The 18,721-nt window shown below is 56.6% G+C and overlaps 1 protein-coding gene across 3 annotated transcripts in view; it reads left to right on the plus strand.

Annotated features, from left to right (window-relative positions):
- Positions 1–18,721, plus strand: part of LOC111160288 (phosphatidylglycerophosphate synthase 1) — a 36,002-nt gene continuing 17,281 nt past the window's right edge. For 2 of the 3 annotated variants that reach the window (XM_022523226.1, XM_022523227.1), the window contains exons 1-7: positions 1–144; positions 8,706–8,895; positions 11,635–11,712; positions 13,350–13,449; positions 14,309–14,498; positions 15,409–15,587; positions 17,692–18,213. In XM_022523226.1, coding sequence (XP_022378934.1) covers positions 5–144; positions 8,706–8,895; positions 11,635–11,712; positions 13,350–13,449; positions 14,309–14,498; positions 15,409–15,587; positions 17,692–18,213 — 1,399 coding nt within the window. In that variant the 5' untranslated portion in view covers positions 1–4. Of the gene's footprint in view, positions 145–8,705; positions 8,896–9,787; positions 11,003–11,634; positions 11,713–13,349; positions 13,450–14,308; positions 14,499–15,408; positions 15,588–17,691; positions 18,214–18,721 lie in introns of those variants that run through there. The other variant, XM_022523228.1, reaches the window with a different exon arrangement.

The following is an 18,721-nucleotide window of genomic DNA, read 5'->3' on the forward strand; positions in this document are numbered from 1 at the left end:
CTCCATGGCGGCGGCGACGGCGGCGGCGGGGCCGGTGCTCTGGAGGCGGCTACTGGGCCTGCTGCCTGGCCGCCCCGGGCTGGCCGCGCTCCTGGGGCGCCTGTCCGACCGCCTGGGCAGGAACCGGGACCGCCGGCGCAGGAGGTGAGAGGCGGCCGGGCCTGCTGCGGCGGGGGCGCGGCCGCAGCCCTGCCTCCCTTCCGCGCCAGGAGTGCGCTCACGCGGGGGCCGGGGGCGTGCGGGGACCGAGCGCGAGCTCTCCGTGGCCACCCGCAGCGGGCGTTGGAGGGTCTGGTCGCGGGAGACGCCGCTCGAGATCTGAGGGGGTCTGTGTCTTGCGCGGTGGCGGCTGCGGCTTGGCCCGGTCGGGGTGAATGAGCCCGGCCGGGGTCTGTGCGTGCGGCGCTTCGCGCATCCTGCGGGAGAGGGTTGTGAAGCAATCCCGAGTCAGGGGCTCTCGGGCTGGGGCGGAGGAACCACTCGGAACCCCCTTCACACTTCCCGAAGGGCCCGTATTCTGGAAAAGTACTGAAGTGAGTTATGTAAGTGGGGGAGGAGGCTCTGAAGCCGCTTATTCAGGCAGTGGTCTTTCAGAGTCAACATTGGCCAAGAGCGTGCTGACCTAAGAGGCCTGTTGGCATTGCTAACGTTACAGGGAAAAAAGATCTCTTGTGTGCAAATGGTTCTCTTATCAGAGAGACTCAAGCCTTACACTTGACCCTTTATTTATTTATTTTTTAAGATTTTATTTATTTGGCAGACAGAGATCACAAGTAGGCAGTGGGGAGGGGAGGCAAGCTCCCCGCTGAGCAAAGAGCCCGATGCGGGGCTCGATTCCAGGACCCTGGGATCATGACCTGAGCCGAAGGCAGAGGCTTTAACCCACTGAGCCACCCAGGCGCCTCTACACTTGGCTCTTGAAAGGAAAAAAAAAAAAAAAAAAATTAGAGGTGCGTCCTTTAGAAGAGTTTGCATTATCTCAGATTTTATCTGTGCTGCTTGGGTGCGGTGGGATGTCCTGGCTTCCGCGCGCAGATCTGTGGTCCAGTCGTGCGTGCTGTTTCTGCTTATGGGAAGGAGCTTGCGTTATCCCGAGTAACAGTGGATGATTTTCAGCCAAACTTCAACTTTGATTCAGGGTAACTTTTCGGTGATAGCATCAGTCTGGAGCCCTTCAGAGGCTTGCTGATCAGAATGGCTTTAAGTTTCCCATCGCCGAACCCCGCTGGGGGCGGGGCCGGGGGCGAGGTGGCCTCTGCGTTTTCTGTAGTTGGTGCTTAGCCAAGACCTGGCCATTGCAGTGGGTGGTGAGATCAGGTGACTTCTCCGTCTTGGCATCAAACCACTGGGAAATTTGGTTTAAGGTTTCAAGAAATGTTCTCTCCTCAAAGATGAGGTGTTCAGGCAAGTTTGTCATTTCCCTGTGTTTAAACGGTGGAAAAACAATTCATTGTTCATTGTTTAACGTTGAAATTGACTGCTAAGGGATGTTGGGGGCAGTCTCCACAAATTCTTTTGAAAAAGACGTTTTTCTTGAGTGTCTTTTTCCGGTGCTAGTGGGGAGAGAAGCAGTGTGGCAGTGGGAGTAGTCCAGACTGACTCCCCAAAGTCCTTTTTGTAAATGGATGCTGTAGGTGTGGCACCATATTTCTTTTTGATGAAGCTGAGAGAGAGAGTGTTGCATAACAATTAAACCAGAAACTCACTTAAAGAAACATAAGTTTTGTGGGTTTTTTAGTTATTTTTAATTTAAATTCTATTATCCTACATATAGTAAATCATTAGTTTTTGATGTAGTGTTCATCGATAGTTGCGTGTAACACCCAGTGCTCATCACATCACGTGCCCTCCTTAATGCCCATCATCCAGTGCCCTCACCCCCCCACCAAGTTTTATGTTTTTTTTAATATATATTTTTAAAGACTTTATTTATTCATTTGACAGAGATCACAAGTAGGCAGAGAGGCAGGCAGAGAGAGAGGGAGAAGCAGGCTTCCGGCTGAGCAGAGAGCCCGATGCGGGGCTCGGTCCCAGGACCTGGATCATGACCTGAGCCAAAGGCAGAGGCTTTAACCCACTGTGCCACCGAGGTGCCCCAAGTTTTATGTTTTCTAAAGAAATTTGTGGGGGCGCCTGGGTGGCTCAGTCAGTTAAATGTCTGCCTTCAGCTCAGGTCATGATCCCAGGGTCCTGGGATCCAGTCCCACATAGGGCTCCCTGCTAAGTGGGGAGTCTGCTTCTCCTTTTACCCCTCCCTCCCCTGCTTGTGCTCTCTCTCTCTCTCTCAAAAACAAATAAAGTCTTTTATAAAAATAAATAAATTTGTGTTTTATAATCCTTAGAATGCTTTGCTAGGACTGAAGATAAGTGCTTTGACCAGTGTTGTTACAACGTTTTAGCTTTCTGACCTTTTTTTTTTTTTTTTTCCAGTCTTGCCTTATTCAGTTTGCAGATTTTCCCGACTCTGTGGCCTTGGTGTTTGGGGTTTCTCTGGTCTGTATGGCCACTCATCCTGTATTGGCTGCTGACTTTCGTTTCTTCCCCAAAATATCTCACAACTCCTCATTCCCCGAATGGTGTGGTTTCTTGTAACTCTGGTTGTTAATTCATTGATAATAGTTCTGTGTAGTCATGAGCTTAGACTTTGTCAGATTTTAGCCTGCCAATCTGACTCACCTATTGGAGTGCCTGTTAAAACCTCGTGGCTAACAAGAGGGCTGGAGGGAGGGTGGTTTCTTTGTTAGTTACAGAGACAGCCACTGTGACAGAGAATGCTACTTAAAATTACTTCCAATTAGTGGTCTAGAAACACTGTTGTGTCTGACGTCATAGTGGCAGGTCGGCGTACCCCAGTTCAGCTTGTTAGTAGTTTCCACTCTGAGGGACCATCAGATTTCCAGAAGCTACTTCTTTGAACTTCATGACACTTCGTTAGAGTGTAGTAGAACTGTCTCCTGGCTTATTTGTAGTAGTAGAGTGGGTGGGAGGGGGATATTTAAAATCAAAGCATAAATTTCTCCAGATAATTCAGATTCTCATCTCACAGAGGACTGGAATAAGATTTACAATGGATTTTTATTTATTTTATTTTATTTTATTATTATTTTTTAAGATTTTATTTATTTATTTATTTATTTGTCAGAGAGAGAGAGAGAGAGAGAGAGAGAACACAAGCAGGCAGAGCAGCAGGCAGAGGCAGAGAGAGAAGCAGGCTCCCCACTGAGCAAGGAGCCCGACGTGGGACTCGATCCCAGGACTCTGGGATCATGACCTGAGCCAAAGGCAGCGGCTTAACCAACTGAGCCACCCAGGTGTCCCTACAATGGATTTTTAAATTGTAGCTTTATTTTTCCTTTTTTAAGATTTTATTTATTTATTTGACAGCGGGAGAGTGCGCGCGCGTGCACACATGCAGGGAGAGTGGCAGGCAGAGGGAGAGGGAGAAGCAGACTCCCTGTCGAGCAAGGAGCCTGATGTGGGACTGGATCCCAGGGTCCTGGTCATGACCTGAGCCGAAGGCAGATGCTTAGGCGACTGAGGCACCCAGGCGCCCCAAACTGTAGCTTTGTTGAGTTCATATTGACGCATAGCCGCTCATGATGAATTAGGCTGGGTCAGTCAGTTGTGTGCTCCTAGAGGGAGAGCAGCTAGCCTGGGATTAAAGTGTTTTGGTAGATAATCCATTTGTAAACAGGTCATCTGATTCATGTAAACGAGTTCTTCTCAAGGCTGCTGGGAAGTCCAGCTGGTCAAAGCCTTTGGGTTAGTAGAATATGTGATTGGTTCTCGTCAGGCACTTTGCTTTGCCTGCTGCTTGGGCCACCCTGAGGTGTACCGTGGGTTATGTTCCCTTTCTGGCCGCTGAATGTGATCGACTTCCTTTTGGGCAAGTCAAGAGGACAGTCATCTGGTCAGCACGTAGTCAGATGCTGGCAGCCTGGCCTCCCATGCTGGGCTTGTGGGAGAGCAGCGGCCGCTGGTCTTCTGTAACCTACGGGAATTCACACTCACTTCCCTTTCTTGGACTTGGGGGTTGCGTTAGTCGGGAAGGGCCGCCTGCCGGCGGGGACGCAGGAAATACACGGCTCCTTCGCGTAGTCTGTGTGCTTCTCAGGAAGTGTGTGACTGTTGCGCTTTTCTCCTTAGCTCACTTTCTGACGTTGAAGTGTGCATGAGTGAGGGGGGAGGGTGGGTTTTTCTTAAAAAGTAGTTTCTGAAAATACTGCAGTCCACAGAACTTAGTTTCTTTTAAGAACTTCTTTTTTCATCATTTTGTACAGATTTGGATGAGACCCAAGCCACAGAGCTTGTACCACGAATCTTATCTTATAGTTCCAGAAGAGCTCGTGGACTCAGAGCATATCGGAACCCGTAGTGGGGGCCACTTAGTTAATGTCCCAAGTATGGTACAGGACAGAGGGTAGAACTTCTGGACTGTCTTTCGGGGATTTGTGCTCCGTTCTCCCGCATCACTGCGTTCTTGTTCAGAGCCCCTGGTGCCTCCTTTAGGAAAGACCCTGAGAGGTTGGTCAGCTTCCTTGATTTACTTCTACTTTTTTCCCCCCACTGGGTGGTGGGGGACAGTCTGCAGCCCCTGGGGATCAGATCTGAGGCAGAGAGGCCTTGGAGGGGACATGTAAAGGTCAAGTGTAGACCTGGGTGTAATTCTCAGTATTTGCCTTTCTAGTTCTTCTTCCTTTTTTGTTGTTGTTGTTGTTGTTGTTTTGTTTTTTGTTGAGAGAGGGAGGTAGGAAGTGGGCAGACGGAGAGAGAGAGAGAGAGAGAATCTGAAGCAGGCTCCACACGCAGCACAGAGCCTTGAGCTCACCAGCCTGAGATCATGACCTGAGCTGAAGTCAAGGGTCAGATGCTTCACGGATGGAGCCCCCCGGGCGCCCCGCCGTGCTCTACTGGCATCTCGCCACTGGCCACGGAACTCGGGTGCACCTCCAGGCACATTGTTGCACATCCAGACAGAGGAAAAGTACAAGGTGTGCCAGTCTTTTTCCATGGAGCACACACAACTTTAAGATGTTCGGTGAAATGGAAAACTATCTCCCCACAAAAAGGAGAAACGCCTCTCTCTCCCCTGAGGCCCCGTGTCAGTAGCTGCATTTGGTTGTGTCTCGGGGGCTCTTATGCTCAGTTTCTGAGTGACTGATTATTCTGAACTCAAGTCCCACTGCCGTCCCTTGCCCGGCAGGAGGGATGGGCTGCCCTGTCGCACCCAGGACTGCCCTCTAGGCTGGGTAGGCTTCCGTGGTCTTCGTGTGGTGGCTGGCCACCTTCCCACCCCCCAGTCTGGGGGCTCAGGGACAAGAGCACCTTAGTCTGGCAGTTCAGATGTGGCTCTCTCTTAGAGACGGTGGGAAGAAACTCCCCTCCTCTCTGCCCCTCCCTCGCTTCATGCTCCCTGTGCCCTTTTAGAGTCGCCCTGAGGCCTTCCCCTCACCCCTCCCGCACAGGTCTCTCTGGGTGGGGAGGGCCCAGGTCAGGGGTCTTCAGCACTTAGACCCAGCCTGCGGCCCAGGGCAGGCACTTTCCAGATTCCACGGAAAGCCTTAAATCCCGAGGCTGAACCTGTACCCAAAGTCAGGTGTCCCGTGGGTGGCTGGAGCCTGCCCTTCCCAGAGCCCGCTGGCTCCTTTCACTGTTGGAACTGTCGGCTGGGGACCCTTTTGCGTTGTCTGCTGTTGCTGCCTGTGCCGCCGGCCTGCCTGAGTGTCCCTAGGTGCTCGCCCTGGCCCTGTTCTCCAGACTTCCATGGTATTCCTGAGTCAGCAGAAGCTGGTGCCCCCCTTCCTCTTCTATCTGGTCCCGCCCCCCACCTCTTCTTTGCAACTAGAAACTGGAGCTGGATGGTCCTGGAAAGATGATTCAGGGGAGTCCGGGTCTAGATGTGGAAATTGTGTGTGTGCCGGGTTAGTTCTCTGAATGGCGCGTGTGACACGGCTCTGCTCTTTTGGTGAAGGAACCGCAGCTCTTCAGATCTCTCGGGGCTTGGGCTTCTGACCTGGGACCTGTGGTTTCTTAGTAAGCCTCCCTGGGGTGAGGGGACTTGCCTGTGCAGGTGGTCGCCCCGGAGACTGGGGTGACTGCGTGGTGGGGGTGCTGCTAGCTCCGGGAACAACCTTTTCTGGGAAGATTGCCAGGAGTTGGGTTGTGGAAAGCGGGAGCGCACCCCCCGTGGGCTTCGGGCGGAAGCGAAAGAAAAAATGAGCCCCGAGTGGACCTGGGCTTGGCTGCTTCTGCCCCAGCGGAAGCGCTCCAGTTAGACTCGAGTGTCCCGCGTCTAGGTGTGGTGGAGACCACGCCCGAGCCGTCGCGGGGGCCCGCTGCCCTCACCAGGGGGACCTTCTCAGAGCGCCTTCCTCTTCGGGTGTCTGGAACTGCTGCTTGAGGGTTGGGTCTCCCCCTCCCCGACTCCCTGCACCTGATTGGCTTTCAGCCCCTTCTCCTCTCTAGCAAAAATACACCTGCCAGCACGCAGATTAAACAGGAAGCCGGCATGAAAAAGCCCTCGGCACGTCTTGGACGGGGGCCCTGGTGGAGCCTTCCCGGGGACAGCTGCCTGGCAGGGACGAGGCCTGCCCACAGCAGCCCGGGTCCCTGAGCCCGGCCCGCCCCAGCCCACCCGCTGTGTCTCCGGGCCAGGACCGGGCTGACGGTGGGGCCCTGGGCGCCTGCGTCCTCTGGACTGGCTGCGGACCCCCTCCCGGGTTTCCCACGGGTGGTGGCGCTTGCCAGCACCTGCGGCTCACGTTGGCCCAGCCCCCTCCTTGCCTGGAGCAGCCCCTCCGAGCGCCCTGCCTGACCCTCCGCAGAGAGGGTGTCCTCCGGCCTCCCCAGGCGCTCAGCACCACCAGCTCCCCTTTGCCGTCACTCTAGACACGCGTGCTGCCCAGTTCCACCTTCAGTTCCACCTTCAGTTCATGGTGGCCTTTTCCCCCGGTGTTGTTCTCAGATGGTTTCAGGTGTGCAGGAAGCCTGTGAGGCCGCCAGGTTCGTGGGGGCGGCGTCTGGGCTGCTTGCCCCTTGTGCCCCCCACATAGGCCGGAACAGCGCTCACACGGTGCCTGGGCTTGCAGCCCGAGCCGGCATTTGCCCTCTCTGGGTCGCCGTGTGCCGGAGTGTGTCTCCGCAGCTTCCTTTCGGGGAGTCGAGGGGAGTCTGCTGGCCCAGGGGAAGGATGCGTGGACGGACGGCGGGGTGGGGCGGAGGTGCTGGTGGTCGCCCTGGTTCTTTGTCAGTATGGGCTGAGAGAGGATAAGTGCCGTGAGGCTGGGAGATCATTGGTGTGGCGCTGCTGTGGGGTTTTCCACCTCAAACAGACCATGTTTAATTAATGAAAATTAGACTTTAGGCCCCCTCTGGGGCTTCAGATGGATAGAGTGTCGTGCAGACTTTCCCACTGTCTCGTGGTTTTCTACTGGACTGAAGGATCTTTCCCTCTCCTCCTGGAAGTTAGCTTTGAGCGTGGTGGGAGTAAGGCCTGCGGTTGGGGAAATCGAGGCAGCAATCCCTAGATTTTGCGTCTAAGCCTTTCGCTGGCCCGCTGCTGCTCGTCAGCTGGAAGCTGGAGGACCTTAGCAAGCTGGCACCCCGAGTGCCGTCACCCCCTCTCTGAGACAGCGAGAAAGCTTAGCCGCTCTCCCCACTCTGCACCGAGGGCCCCAGGCCAGCCCCTGACTTCCCAGGATCTACAGAGCTGCTACCTTCCCCCCCGTTGACTGAAGTTTTCTTGGCTGTGAGTCAGCTGGGACAGACCAGCGGGCTTTCTGGGAAGCACAGCTGTGGGCCATCTGGCGTCTGTGTAGGGCCGTTTGCGCGCCCTGGGAAGATTCAGTGCTTTATCATGAAGCAAGTGAATGAAGTCATCTTCCTGGAATCTGTGACCCTTCGGGCCTTGGGGTGTTCCGGCGCCCTTTCCCCAGAGCGCCCTTGGAGTGGTAGTAGAAGGGCACGCACCGCAGAGGATGTTCCTGCTACTGTTTGCTGGACTTGAGAATAGGGCCCGGCTTGTGTGGGGCTCTGGGTGTGTCCCCTCCCCGGGCCCCCCCGGGGGGGGGGCAGGCGGCAGGTGGCAGGCGGCAGGTGTGTGCTGCCGTAGTGGAGGGGGGCCGGCCGGCAGGGGGCGGGGCGCGGCTTGTGCTGTGAGCCCCGAGGAAGACGAGGAAGACGTGGTCTGCGGCTGAGATGGCCCCCCAGGCTCCTCTTGCTCCGCCCCTCACTCCACAGTCGAGGATTCAAGAGAAAATTTAGTTTTTCTGGGTCCTTCCCTAAATAAAAGCCTCGTTCCTCTCCACAGCCCTGGGCTGCAGGGGGCTCCCTCACCCAGACTTGCCCAGGCTCCGGGCCGTGGCCAGCGGCCTTCTGCAGGCCAGGTTGGCAGGCCCCCCGCTGTCAGCCCCGCGGTGGTTTCTGGGTGGTTTCTCACGGCCACTCTAGACTGGGAGCTGTTGGAACCAACCGCCAGTTGGGCTTTCTCTGTGGGCATTGGCGCTTCTCAGGTTGCTCAGCTAGTAGGAGCTGAAGGAAAAGCACCTTTGCAGAGTTTGACTTGGGCTCACTTAAAATGGTCTAGAGAATCTGGAATTGGTTAAAAAAAAATTCCCGTCCGCCTCACGTGCGGGGCCCCCATAGCTGAGAGAGACTTCTGAGGAAGCGTTTGAGAAGTGTGACCCTTTCCGTGTCTCTTTAACCAGGTCGCCATGGCTGCTCTTGGCTCCTTTGCTGTCTCCAGCTGTCCCCCAGGTCACCTCCCCACCTTGCTGCCTGTGTCCAGAGGGTGTGCACAGGTTCCAGTGGATCCGAAACCTGGTCCCAGAGTTTGGGGTCTCCAGTTCCCACGTCAGGGTGCTTTCATCCCCGGCCGAGTTTTTTGAGCTCATGAAGGTAAGTTGTGTTCACACGAGAGAGGGACGGACGCTTGAGATAGAGGCTTGCAGGCGTGAGGACGAGTGAGTCCTGAGCAGAAGTGCCTTCCGTTCAGGAAGTTTCTGACGGCTGCTCGGCTTCTTGCTGTGGGTTCTTCTCCCTGTTAGGTTTTCAGGCTCACAAATGCTTGAGTTGTGCCATCATCAGAGGCTCCCGTGTGTGGCTACCGTCTCAGGTAGAGTAGCTCAGGGTGGGTGGGCAGTGATCTTGATTCTGTGGACAGATTGATTCCGTCGGTTCCTTTGGAAGGGAGGTTAGTGAGGGCGTGTGGGCGCCCTGGCTAACGATGTCACAGCAGACAGACCCTTCCCCTGGAAACATCCCCAGGACACAGTGGTGTCTTCTTGGTAGGTGGGTGTGCCGGGGGGAAAACTCAGCTGTGACTCGTGGGTGAGACTTGATGTGCAGGAAGTGGCTGGACTTCCCGGTCACTGGAGAATGTGGACACCTGATTTTAGGCCTTATGATCCCTGTTCTTTCCCGGGACTGTGTCTGAAGTCTGGGCCTCTGTCCGGGCAATGATGCCTTTGCTTTTGGGGGCTGGAGCGCGCAGTGCTCAGCTGTTCGCGGCCTGTCCCGCTGCTCCGGGCGAGACTGCAGGTTGAATGAGTCGTTCGAAGCTGGTTAATTTTTATTCTTTAAAATTTTTTATTTATTTATTTTTAAAGATTTTATTTATTTATTTGACAGAGATCACAAGTAGTCAGAGAGAGAGGAGGAAGCAGGCTCCCTGCTGAGCGGAGCGCCCAATGTGGGGCTCGATCCCAGGACCCTGAGATCATGACCTGAGCTGAAGGCAGAGGCTTGACCCACTGAGCCACCCAGGTGCCCCCCTGATTAATTTTTATTAACACGAATCCTCTGGGTTCAAATTAGCAGTGATGTTAGAATTAAGGTCAGACAGGCAGAACGGTGGTAGATAATAGGAAATACATGTAGAAATTAATTTTCCTACAGAATAAACTGTGCTTGATTTGGATACTTGTACTTTTTCCTTTTGGCCTCTTGTCCCGTAGATCCACACTCAGCTTAATTTCTGACTGGCTCCTTCCAGAGAGCATTCTGCGTGTGTGTGTGCGTGCGTGTGTGCGTGCACGTGCTCACACCACTTCCCTGCGCTGCTCATCAGTCCTGGCATCTTTGTGGAGAAGGGATGTTAAGGTGCTTTGCTCTTTGCTCCTGCTTGGTTCTGTTCGGCTGGAAGAAACAGGTGTTGCAGAGGCTGTTCTTTGTGTTCTAGTCAGCTCGGGGTTGAAGGACCGGCTGCGTCTCCGCGTGGCCGTCCCCTGGCTGAGCACCTGCCTGGGCGGGGCCGTGGGGGACAGGAAGGGCCCCAGGGCTTGGCCCTGCTGCGAGGAAGCCCTGATCCTGCCCTTTGAACCGGTTCCGGGCAGACTCTGGTGCAGGATTGCGTGGGGTGTGTGTCTTCCCTGGGCCCACAGAGCGGCCTTGCTCCCTGAGAGGCGAGTGCAGCCTGCGGTCTGCCTGGCCTGCGAGCCCTCGTCCCAGCGCCTGAGCCGAGGTGCCTCCGCTTGAGTCACGGTTCGCTCCGTATAACCGTGTTCCCTGCCGGCATCGGCCTCCCAAACAACCAAGGCGAGGAGGCGGCGAACGTGGGACATTATCTTGTGCTTTCCTGGCCTGCGGGCCTCGTGCCAGTGTGTTCGTGTGTTTCTGTGGTCGGTGCCCCTCCCGTGCCTGCCGTGCGGGCTGTGGGTGCCGCATCGCTCCTGGGTGGGAAAGCAGGCGTGTGTCCTGCTTCCTGCCTCCCTCCTCCTGCGAGGCCTGGCCCACCTGCCTCTCCTTGCGGAGCCTGACCTTTGGCACACCACCCATCGTTCTGCGAACCCCCCACCCCCGCCCCACCACCAGGGCAGGGTGCTTCGAGCTCCGGAGGGCGTCGTGGTTCCCCACACTGGAGCAGGTCTAGAGAGATCACTTGGCCTGTTTGGACTGAGGTGACATAGTCATCTTTGAGTGCTGGTCTGTTCTCTCCTTGTGCTGGGGACCCGTCGGCGCTTCAGAGGAAATACGTGCCCGCTCACCGTGAAGGCCAGCCATGCAGGTGCGGACGGGGGCAGAGCAGCACGTGCCTTGGCTCCCACACTCCCCACCTCTGCCCCTTAGGGACGTGCTCTTGTGCCCTGCACGTGCCCCACGTGCGCTGCCTCCCCCCTGGGGGTGGGGGCTCGTGAATGGGGCGTGGTTTGCGCCCAGGGCAGCCATGGCTTCCGTCCCAGCAGTACGTTGGACATCGTATCAGGTCGCTGTCACATGCCGCCTTCATTCTTTTGATGGCTATGTCATGGTTCATATAGTTAGGTCATGTCTCTCAGGGGGAGTATTTTTTTTTTTTAAGATTTAAAAAAATTTTACTTACTTGACACAGATAGAGCACAAGCAGGGGGAGCAGCAGAGGGAGAGGGAGAAGCAGGCTCCCCCCTGAGCAGGGAGCCCGATGCAGGGCTTGATCCCAGGACCCGTGAGATCATGACCTGAGCCGAAGGCAGACGCTGAATGGAATGAGTCCCCTGGGGGCCCCTCAGGGGGAGTATTTTAAATTAGGATCGTGGGTCCTTATTTGGGTGGTTACTGTTAGCGTGGGGCTCACTTTAGATGGCAGAGCTGGCCCAGGGCCTTGCCTGTTTGGTGCCCTCTGTGAGCTGTGGAAATGACTGTGACTTGTTTCTCCTTCAGAGTCAGATCAACGCGGCCAAGAGACGCGTGGTGATGGCGTCACTCTACCTGGGGACAGGTCCTCTGGAACAGGAACTGGTAAGGTTTGAGGTGGGGGTGGTCCCACGGCAGCAGTGCATTGCCCCGCTCCCCCTGGCTGCGCGGTGCCCTGGGATTGGGGTCGAGCCGCCCCGTCCTGCTGGGAGTCAGCCCAGTCAGGAGGGCTGGTGTGGGGCGGGGGCTCGTCCTCGCCCACAGGTCCTCTGCACCCTGCACCACGGTTCCGAGGCTGCTCTGTGTGCTGGTCTCGGACTCGTTGAACGACGGCCCGCTGCCCGTTTCTTTATGGCCTGTGGGTAACGATGGTCTTTGCATTTCCAGATGACTGGAAAAAACTTGAAAGGAGGAGATTAATTGTGACATAGGAGAAGCCCGTGCAATCAGATTTCTGTGTTTGTAGGTGAAGCTTTACTGGGACACAGCTGTGCTTGCTCACAAACGTGTTGTCTGTAGCCGCTCTCTGGCCGCAGCGGCGGAACTCAGGAGTTGTGACAGAGACCGTCTGGTTCCCAAGGCCCAGGGTGTTTACTGCCTGGGCCTTCGCAGAGCAGATTTTCTGACCCTGTACTAGACAAATGGACCAAAGCGCAGGTCAGGCTGGGGTCAGGTGCCAGGTCTGTGGCCTGCCTTGGTCCACCTGGGCTTGACGTTACACCACACTTGTCGCCTGTGGGGAGATGGGCAGGATGGGAAGGAGCAGAAACCATGGGTTAGCTCAGGGCGTGCTTCCTGCAGCAGGAGTCCAGCACGCGGTTGATGCGCAGGCACTGTCTGTGGGCTGACTTCACGCGAGTGGGAGTGAGACCGTTCTGTTGTCCTCATCTTCAGATGGCTTTCCACTTGGGCTGTGAAATGGGCCTGGTGCCCACAGTGTTTTCTCTGGGTTCCTTCTTGTCTGGAAACCCACAGGTAGGAGCTGGGAAATACCAGGGACTGGGGGCAGGAATGGGACGGTGGGTCAGCAGAAGCACTTCTGTCCTTTCCTGTCCACCCCCCCCTCCCGCCCCTGCAGGGAGGTCTCCTTCTGTCTTCAGGACACACTTTTACTGCAAGCTTGGGAAGCCTGTTTGTTCTTCTGGGAGAAGAATATCGTGTCGAGCCCATGGAGAGTGGCCAGGGGGCAGGTTTTGTCTTGGATTCACTGGTTCAGCAAATATTTACCGAGTGCTGTCCCTGTGTAGGCACTGTTTGCTGTGTGTGTCTGTGGGGATTGTCTGTTGAAATGTGTGAGAGCTCGTGTCTTAGCCTTTCCCAGAGTGGCAAGGTCGGGACTGCTTGGGCAAAGTGTCTGACCCACAGACGCGCTCTCCCTGAGAGGCCTGGCTGGACGAGGGAGCTGGGTGGCACCTTCTGGTTACTGTTACTGGTCTCCGAAGAAGTCTCATGGTGCAGATGTCTGTTCCAAGAGGATGCGTGTGTGTGTGGGGGGGGGTTACCTGGCAAGTTGATCTTTTTTTTTTTTTTTTTTTTTAAAGTAAGCTCCACACCTGCTGTGGAGCCCAATGTGGGGTTTGAACTTGAACTTCACAATCCTGAGATTGAGACCTGAGCTGACAACCAACAGTCAGATGCTTCACTGACTGGGCCACCCGGGTGCCCCTCCGTCTCTTCTTTTAATACATAATCATCTTTTTGGATCTCATACTTCTCTTCTTCTGGGGTTCTTTCCTTGGCAGGTAGATTGCCTGGAACACACTCTGGAAAAGTCACTCCAAGCCAAGTTTCCTTCAGACCTCAAGGTGTCCATCCTCTTGGACTTCACGCGGGGCTCAAGAGGTAGGTCTGGCACACTCCCGCCTGCTCTGACATTTCCTCTTTCAGACCCTTGTTTGGAGTTACGCCCTTGTCCTGTCCCATCCCCATCTGTCTGTGTCTGTCCCCCCCGCCCCCGCAAAAGCCAGGATGTTCGAAGACTGCCTAGACTGCCTGGCTGTCTGTCAGCATTCCTTCTGTAGCAAGTGACTGGAAGCCCAAAGAAAAACTTTGACAAAAAGAGGCTGTTTTCGACTCCTGTGACTGACCTGCTTTGGGTGGTGGGTCATGATCTGGGGGTTTGGCTTGTCACCAAGACCCATCTGCTGGCCCTCCTTCTTTTGGGCTGGCTTTATTCTCAGGCTCCATGTGGTGACCTCTGAGAGCCCCAGGCCCATCTGGCCATGACATTTTATCCATTGAAAGACGGTCTGCTACCTGAGTGGCCTGCCACGGGCCATGCACCGGGGCTCTGCGTGTGCCAATGGGCCCAGTCCAGGCCTGGATGTCTTCCTGAGGAGTTGGGGCAAGGGTTCAGGGTGGGTAGAGCCATTATTACCCAGAGTAGGAACACCAAGAGTAGAATCGGGTGGTACCCCTAGAAGGATGGGGGGTATGGTTTCCAGGAGGAGGGCGAATGGTGCTGGTGTTAAAATAAGGCAGCTGTCTGTGGCCCCGAATGCCCCAGGCTTGTTCTGAGACATGTCCATGTCCAGAGCAGAATTTGGTCTGAGGCCCTCCGGCTCGCAGCGGTGCCTGGGGTTCTGGCTGATTGGGATGGGTAGCTCAGGGAGACGTGGGCCTACGGTAGGCGGCTCCTCCCCTCCAGGCTCGCTATCTTTTCTGGTGTGAATTGCCTGTTGCCGCTCACCCCTCTGTTCAGGTAGAAAGAACTCCCGCACCATGCTGCTCCCGCTGCTGCAGAGGTTTCCAGAACAGGTCCGCGTCTCTCTCTTCCACACGCCTAACCTGCGCGGGCTTCTCAGGCTCCTGATCCCTGAGCGCTTCAACGAGACGATCGGCCTGCAGCACATTAAAGTGTACCTCTTTGACAACAATGTCATCTTGAGCGGGTGAGTAGCCTGCCTTGCCTCAAGAGTCTCCCCTGGATACTGTCCGGGGTGGAAGTTAGCGGAACACAGAGAAGGAACGTCCATCTCCTCAGGCCTTCAAGAATGTGGTCATATGTCTCTAGTTGTCATACTGCCTCCGTGTCTTCTACAACACCACGTCTGCTTTGGCTTCTGGAAGCCCACAGGGTGCTCAGAAGGGAGCCCCGGCTTCTTGAGCACTTCCTGGGCGCTAGCTACTCTTCTGAGCCTGGGTGTGCTGTCGTGTGTCATCCTCGCAGAGACCCGTGTAGTGTTTATCTCACTTCGTGTGTGAGAGACTAGAGAGAGCGAACATCTTCCTCAGGCAGAGCCAGGAACACCAAAGAAACAAACCACGGAGCCACCATGGCCACCTGGGTCCTTCTGATTCTGAACCCCGGGCCCTGGGGATGAGCCCTGGGGGGTAGTTAGCTTTGAGAGTGTCATTCCTCTCCCAACTGGTTGTCGCCTCAGGGGTGGGGCTCCATGGCTCGCTCCTTTTCTTTCTTTTTTTTTTTTTTTAAGATTTTTTATTTATTTATTTGACACAGAGAGATCACAAGTAGGCAGAGAGGCAGGCAGAGAGAGAGGGGGAAGCAGGCTCCCTGCTGAGCAGAGAGCCCGATGTGGGGCTCGATCCCAGCACCCTGGGATCATAACCCAAGCTGAAGGCAGAGGCTTAACCTACTGAGCAACCCAGGCGCCCCTATGGCTCCCTCCATTGTGGCACCTCATGCCACTCAAGCCCCGTCTTATTCGAGTGGCCGGGCTCGGGGTTGGCTGCCACCGTGGGGTCCTGAACTGGTCGCCGCCCTGCCCCCGCCAGTTCCCCCGGCTCCGCTGCCGCGCCCTCTCCGGCCCCAGCCCTCACCCGCCTCTTTCCTCCCCGCAGCGCTAACCTGAGCGACTCATACTTCACCAACCGCCAGGACCGCTACGTGCTCTTGCAGGACTGCCCCGAGGTCGCGGACTTCTTCACGGAGCTGGTGGGCGCAGTGGGGGATGTGTCTCTGCAGCTGCAGGCGGACAACACGGTGCAGGTGTTGGAGGGGATGGTGCATCCTTACAAAGGTAGGGTGTGGGCTCTGCCGGCCTCCCGAGCTTGCAGGGGCGGCTGGGGGCCCCGGGGGGTGCACCTCTCGGAGCCTTGCTGTGTGCTGGCGGGACTTGGGTCACAGAGGCTCATTTTGCTTTTGTCTCTGGGGCCAGACCGAGGTGACTCACTGGCCACCAGTCCTGCTCTGTGGGTCCAGGGAAGGTGGGAGTGTGGGATTTGGCCTGGGCCTGGGGGAGGGAGCCAGGGGCCTGCCCTGCACTTACAGGAAGCAGCCTGCTAACTGCCTGCCCTCCCCAGGGCCATGGAGTCGGGGGAGCTCAGAGGCTCTGTGGCTCTCAGCTCTGCTGAGGTCTGTGGCCTCCTGCCTGGAAAGTGAAATGGGAGAGCCCTTGCTCTGTTCCCTGGAAACAGGCAAACCCTGGCGTTCCTGGGGGCATTTGCATTCCTGTGATTCCTGTGGCTTCCTGGTGGCCTTTGGGAAGGCCTGCTACTGAATTTGCAACAGTGTCAGCGGTGTGGGGAGGGTAGACCCTGGCCGTATAAGGAGAAGAGCCCCTGTCCTGGGTGCCAGAGGAAGCCTAGCCCTGGAGCCGTCTTATGATCTGGGCGCCTGCTCTGCCTGCTGCCGGCCTGGATGCTTGGTTATTACTGTGATATTTTAAATTTTTATCAATAAAAAATTTGTGGAAATTTGCTTTTTCTCGTTATATGGGTGCCTTCATATTATCCTTAATTTTGCACTTCGGCTTGCAAAGCCTGATGTACTTAATACCTGTCCGTACAGGAAGCACTGGCCAATCCCTGGTCTGACTCTACAGGCCAGGCACGAATGTGCGGAGAAGTAGGCCCCATGTTCTGGGAAGGATAAGTGAACGTGCTCAGGGGGCAGGTAGGGGTGTCTGGGCCTGTGCACTTGTGCCCAGGGGACCCGAGCCGCTCGGAAGGAGTGAACGGATGCAGGGGCACTTGTGACACTCAGGAGGACAGCTTGGGGCACAGTGGGGCTGGCGGCTGCCTCCTCCCCTGTGGGCGCTGCCGTCAGGGAGGGCTGCCGTCAGGGAGGGAGGGTTTGCACAAGCCATCCCTTCTCCTCGTCCCAGAGCCCACCCCAGAGGCCCTCCCGTGTGGCCCTGTCCTGGCCTGTGAGTGTGTCCTGTCCTGTTCCTCTCTGATTCTGGCTCAGGCTTCCCCGAGGCTTGCTGTTTCCTCAGTGTCCCGGAGGGCCAGCTCTGGGCAGCATGGACGCTCTCCGCTGTCCCGTCGTCGACGTTCTCTGAACTTCTGCGCTTTACCCGGCCCTGCTCCCACTGAGCTTTTGGTTTGATCCTCGCTTCTCCGGCTGGATGCTGGCTCGTTAGGGTTCAGTCTTGTCGTCGGCTGATAGCGTTTATGGTCACTTCTTGTCCGTGCAGTGTGTCTGGTCGGCCGCCCGTCTCCAGTGTCTTGTGTAGATGCGCAGGGTGCCAGCCTGCCTGTCCTCGTGCTGCGCCTCGGGGGCCCCGCTCCCACCGTCCTGCCGTGTGGCGCCCACTCGGCCCGCAGTTGTGCCCGCGTGTTGTGGCTCACGCTCACATGTGCCTTTATTGTTAAACCTTCTCACTGAAGAGCACACCGAGCACTAGCTACGGGTGTGCAGTTCACACGCATGTGCGTCGTGGGCGGCTCCCGGAAGCCCCTCTGGGGCCCGTCGGGCGCTGCATCCCAGGCTCCCCTACCTTGATGGGTCTCCCTCGAGTAGTACGGGGTGTTTTTGAACTCGAGAGGGAGCCTGGCTGGCTCAGTTCGTAGAGCATGCGACTCTTGATCTCGAGGTTGTGACCCACATTGGGTGTGGAGATGGCTTAAAAATCAAATCTTTAAAAAAAAAAACAAAAACTTTTTATAAGTGTGACTGGTGGAGGCCGTGTCACGTTTCCTCGCGCAGGCTCTTCGTGGCCTTGCCTCGGACGTTGGTATCCACGGAGGAGCCTCGCCTGGGCCTGGGCTCCGTCGGAGCGTGTCCTCAGGTGGTCGGTCGGGGCATCTGCGCTTGGCTGTCTGGTGCCACGTCCCCATGCAGACAAGGGTTCAGAGCCTCCACTTCCTGCCCTCACCCTCCCCTCCCGTGTGTCCCTGCAGGTGACCGGGCTGCGTACTGCAGGGCGGCCAACAAGAGGGTGATGGATGTGATCAACTCCGCCAGGGTCCGCCAGCAAGTGCTGCACGCCCAGACCTTCCACGGCGACTCCCTTTTGACTCAGGAGGACGCAGCCGCCGCTGGGGACCGGAGGCCAGCCCCTGACACCTGGATTTACCCACTGGTTCAGATGAAGCCCTTTGAGATCCAGATCGACGAGATCGTCACTGAGACCTTGCTGACAGAGGCTGAGCGAGGCGCCAGGGTCTACCTCACCACCGGCTACTTCAACCTGACCCAGGCCTACATGGACCTGGTCTTGGGCACGCGGGCTGAGTACCAGATCCTGCTGGCCTCCCCGGAGGTGAACGGCTTCTTCGGGGCCAAGGGGGTGGCGGGGGCCATCCCGGCTGCGTACGTGCACATCGAGCGGCAGTTCTTCCGTGAGCTGTGCAGCCTGGGCCAGCAGGAGCGCGTCCGGCTGCAGGAGTACTGGCGGAGGGGCTGGACGTTCCATGCCAAAGGTACGCAGGGCTGGCCTGGCTCCCTCGGCTCCCGTCCTCCCGGTGGCTGTGCGCCCACCCCTCCCGTCTGAGAGTGTCCCCACTGTGCAGGGTTCTCCCCCTTGTGCTCCCAGAACTTTACGCAGGTGGCTGGGGTGGCTGTTGCAGAAGGCGCGCGGGACTTCCGGGGGCGGAGAGGCACAGGCCGTCGTCTCCGATAGCGACTGTGGTCACTGTACCGGTCACGCTGTGGGTTCTTCCCGCCTTGGCCGTGCCCTTCTCAGGGACAGAGGGTGCATTAGGGGTGATTTATTTGCTATTAAACAGCCCGGTTTTTTAGTTTTTCTCTCCTTACTGTGGTTCTTTTTCCTCTCTGTGAATCCTCCACTTTTTTTAGCTGAGGAAGTCGAGGCCGTGTCTTTTCATTCTGAGCCACATGGCAATGCCCGTACGTGGGGCCTGGTCTGAACCGCCTGTGGATCCGGCCCCCAGAGGCACTGGTGTGAGTTCCTGGGGCAGCCCACATGTG

This window comes from Enhydra lutris, unplaced genomic scaffold, assembly GCF_002288905.1.
Source record: "Enhydra lutris kenyoni isolate GAN:26980312 unplaced genomic scaffold, ASM228890v2 scaffoldscaffold75, whole genome shotgun sequence".
NCBI classification, from domain to species: domain Eukaryota; kingdom Metazoa; phylum Chordata; class Mammalia; order Carnivora; family Mustelidae; genus Enhydra; species Enhydra lutris.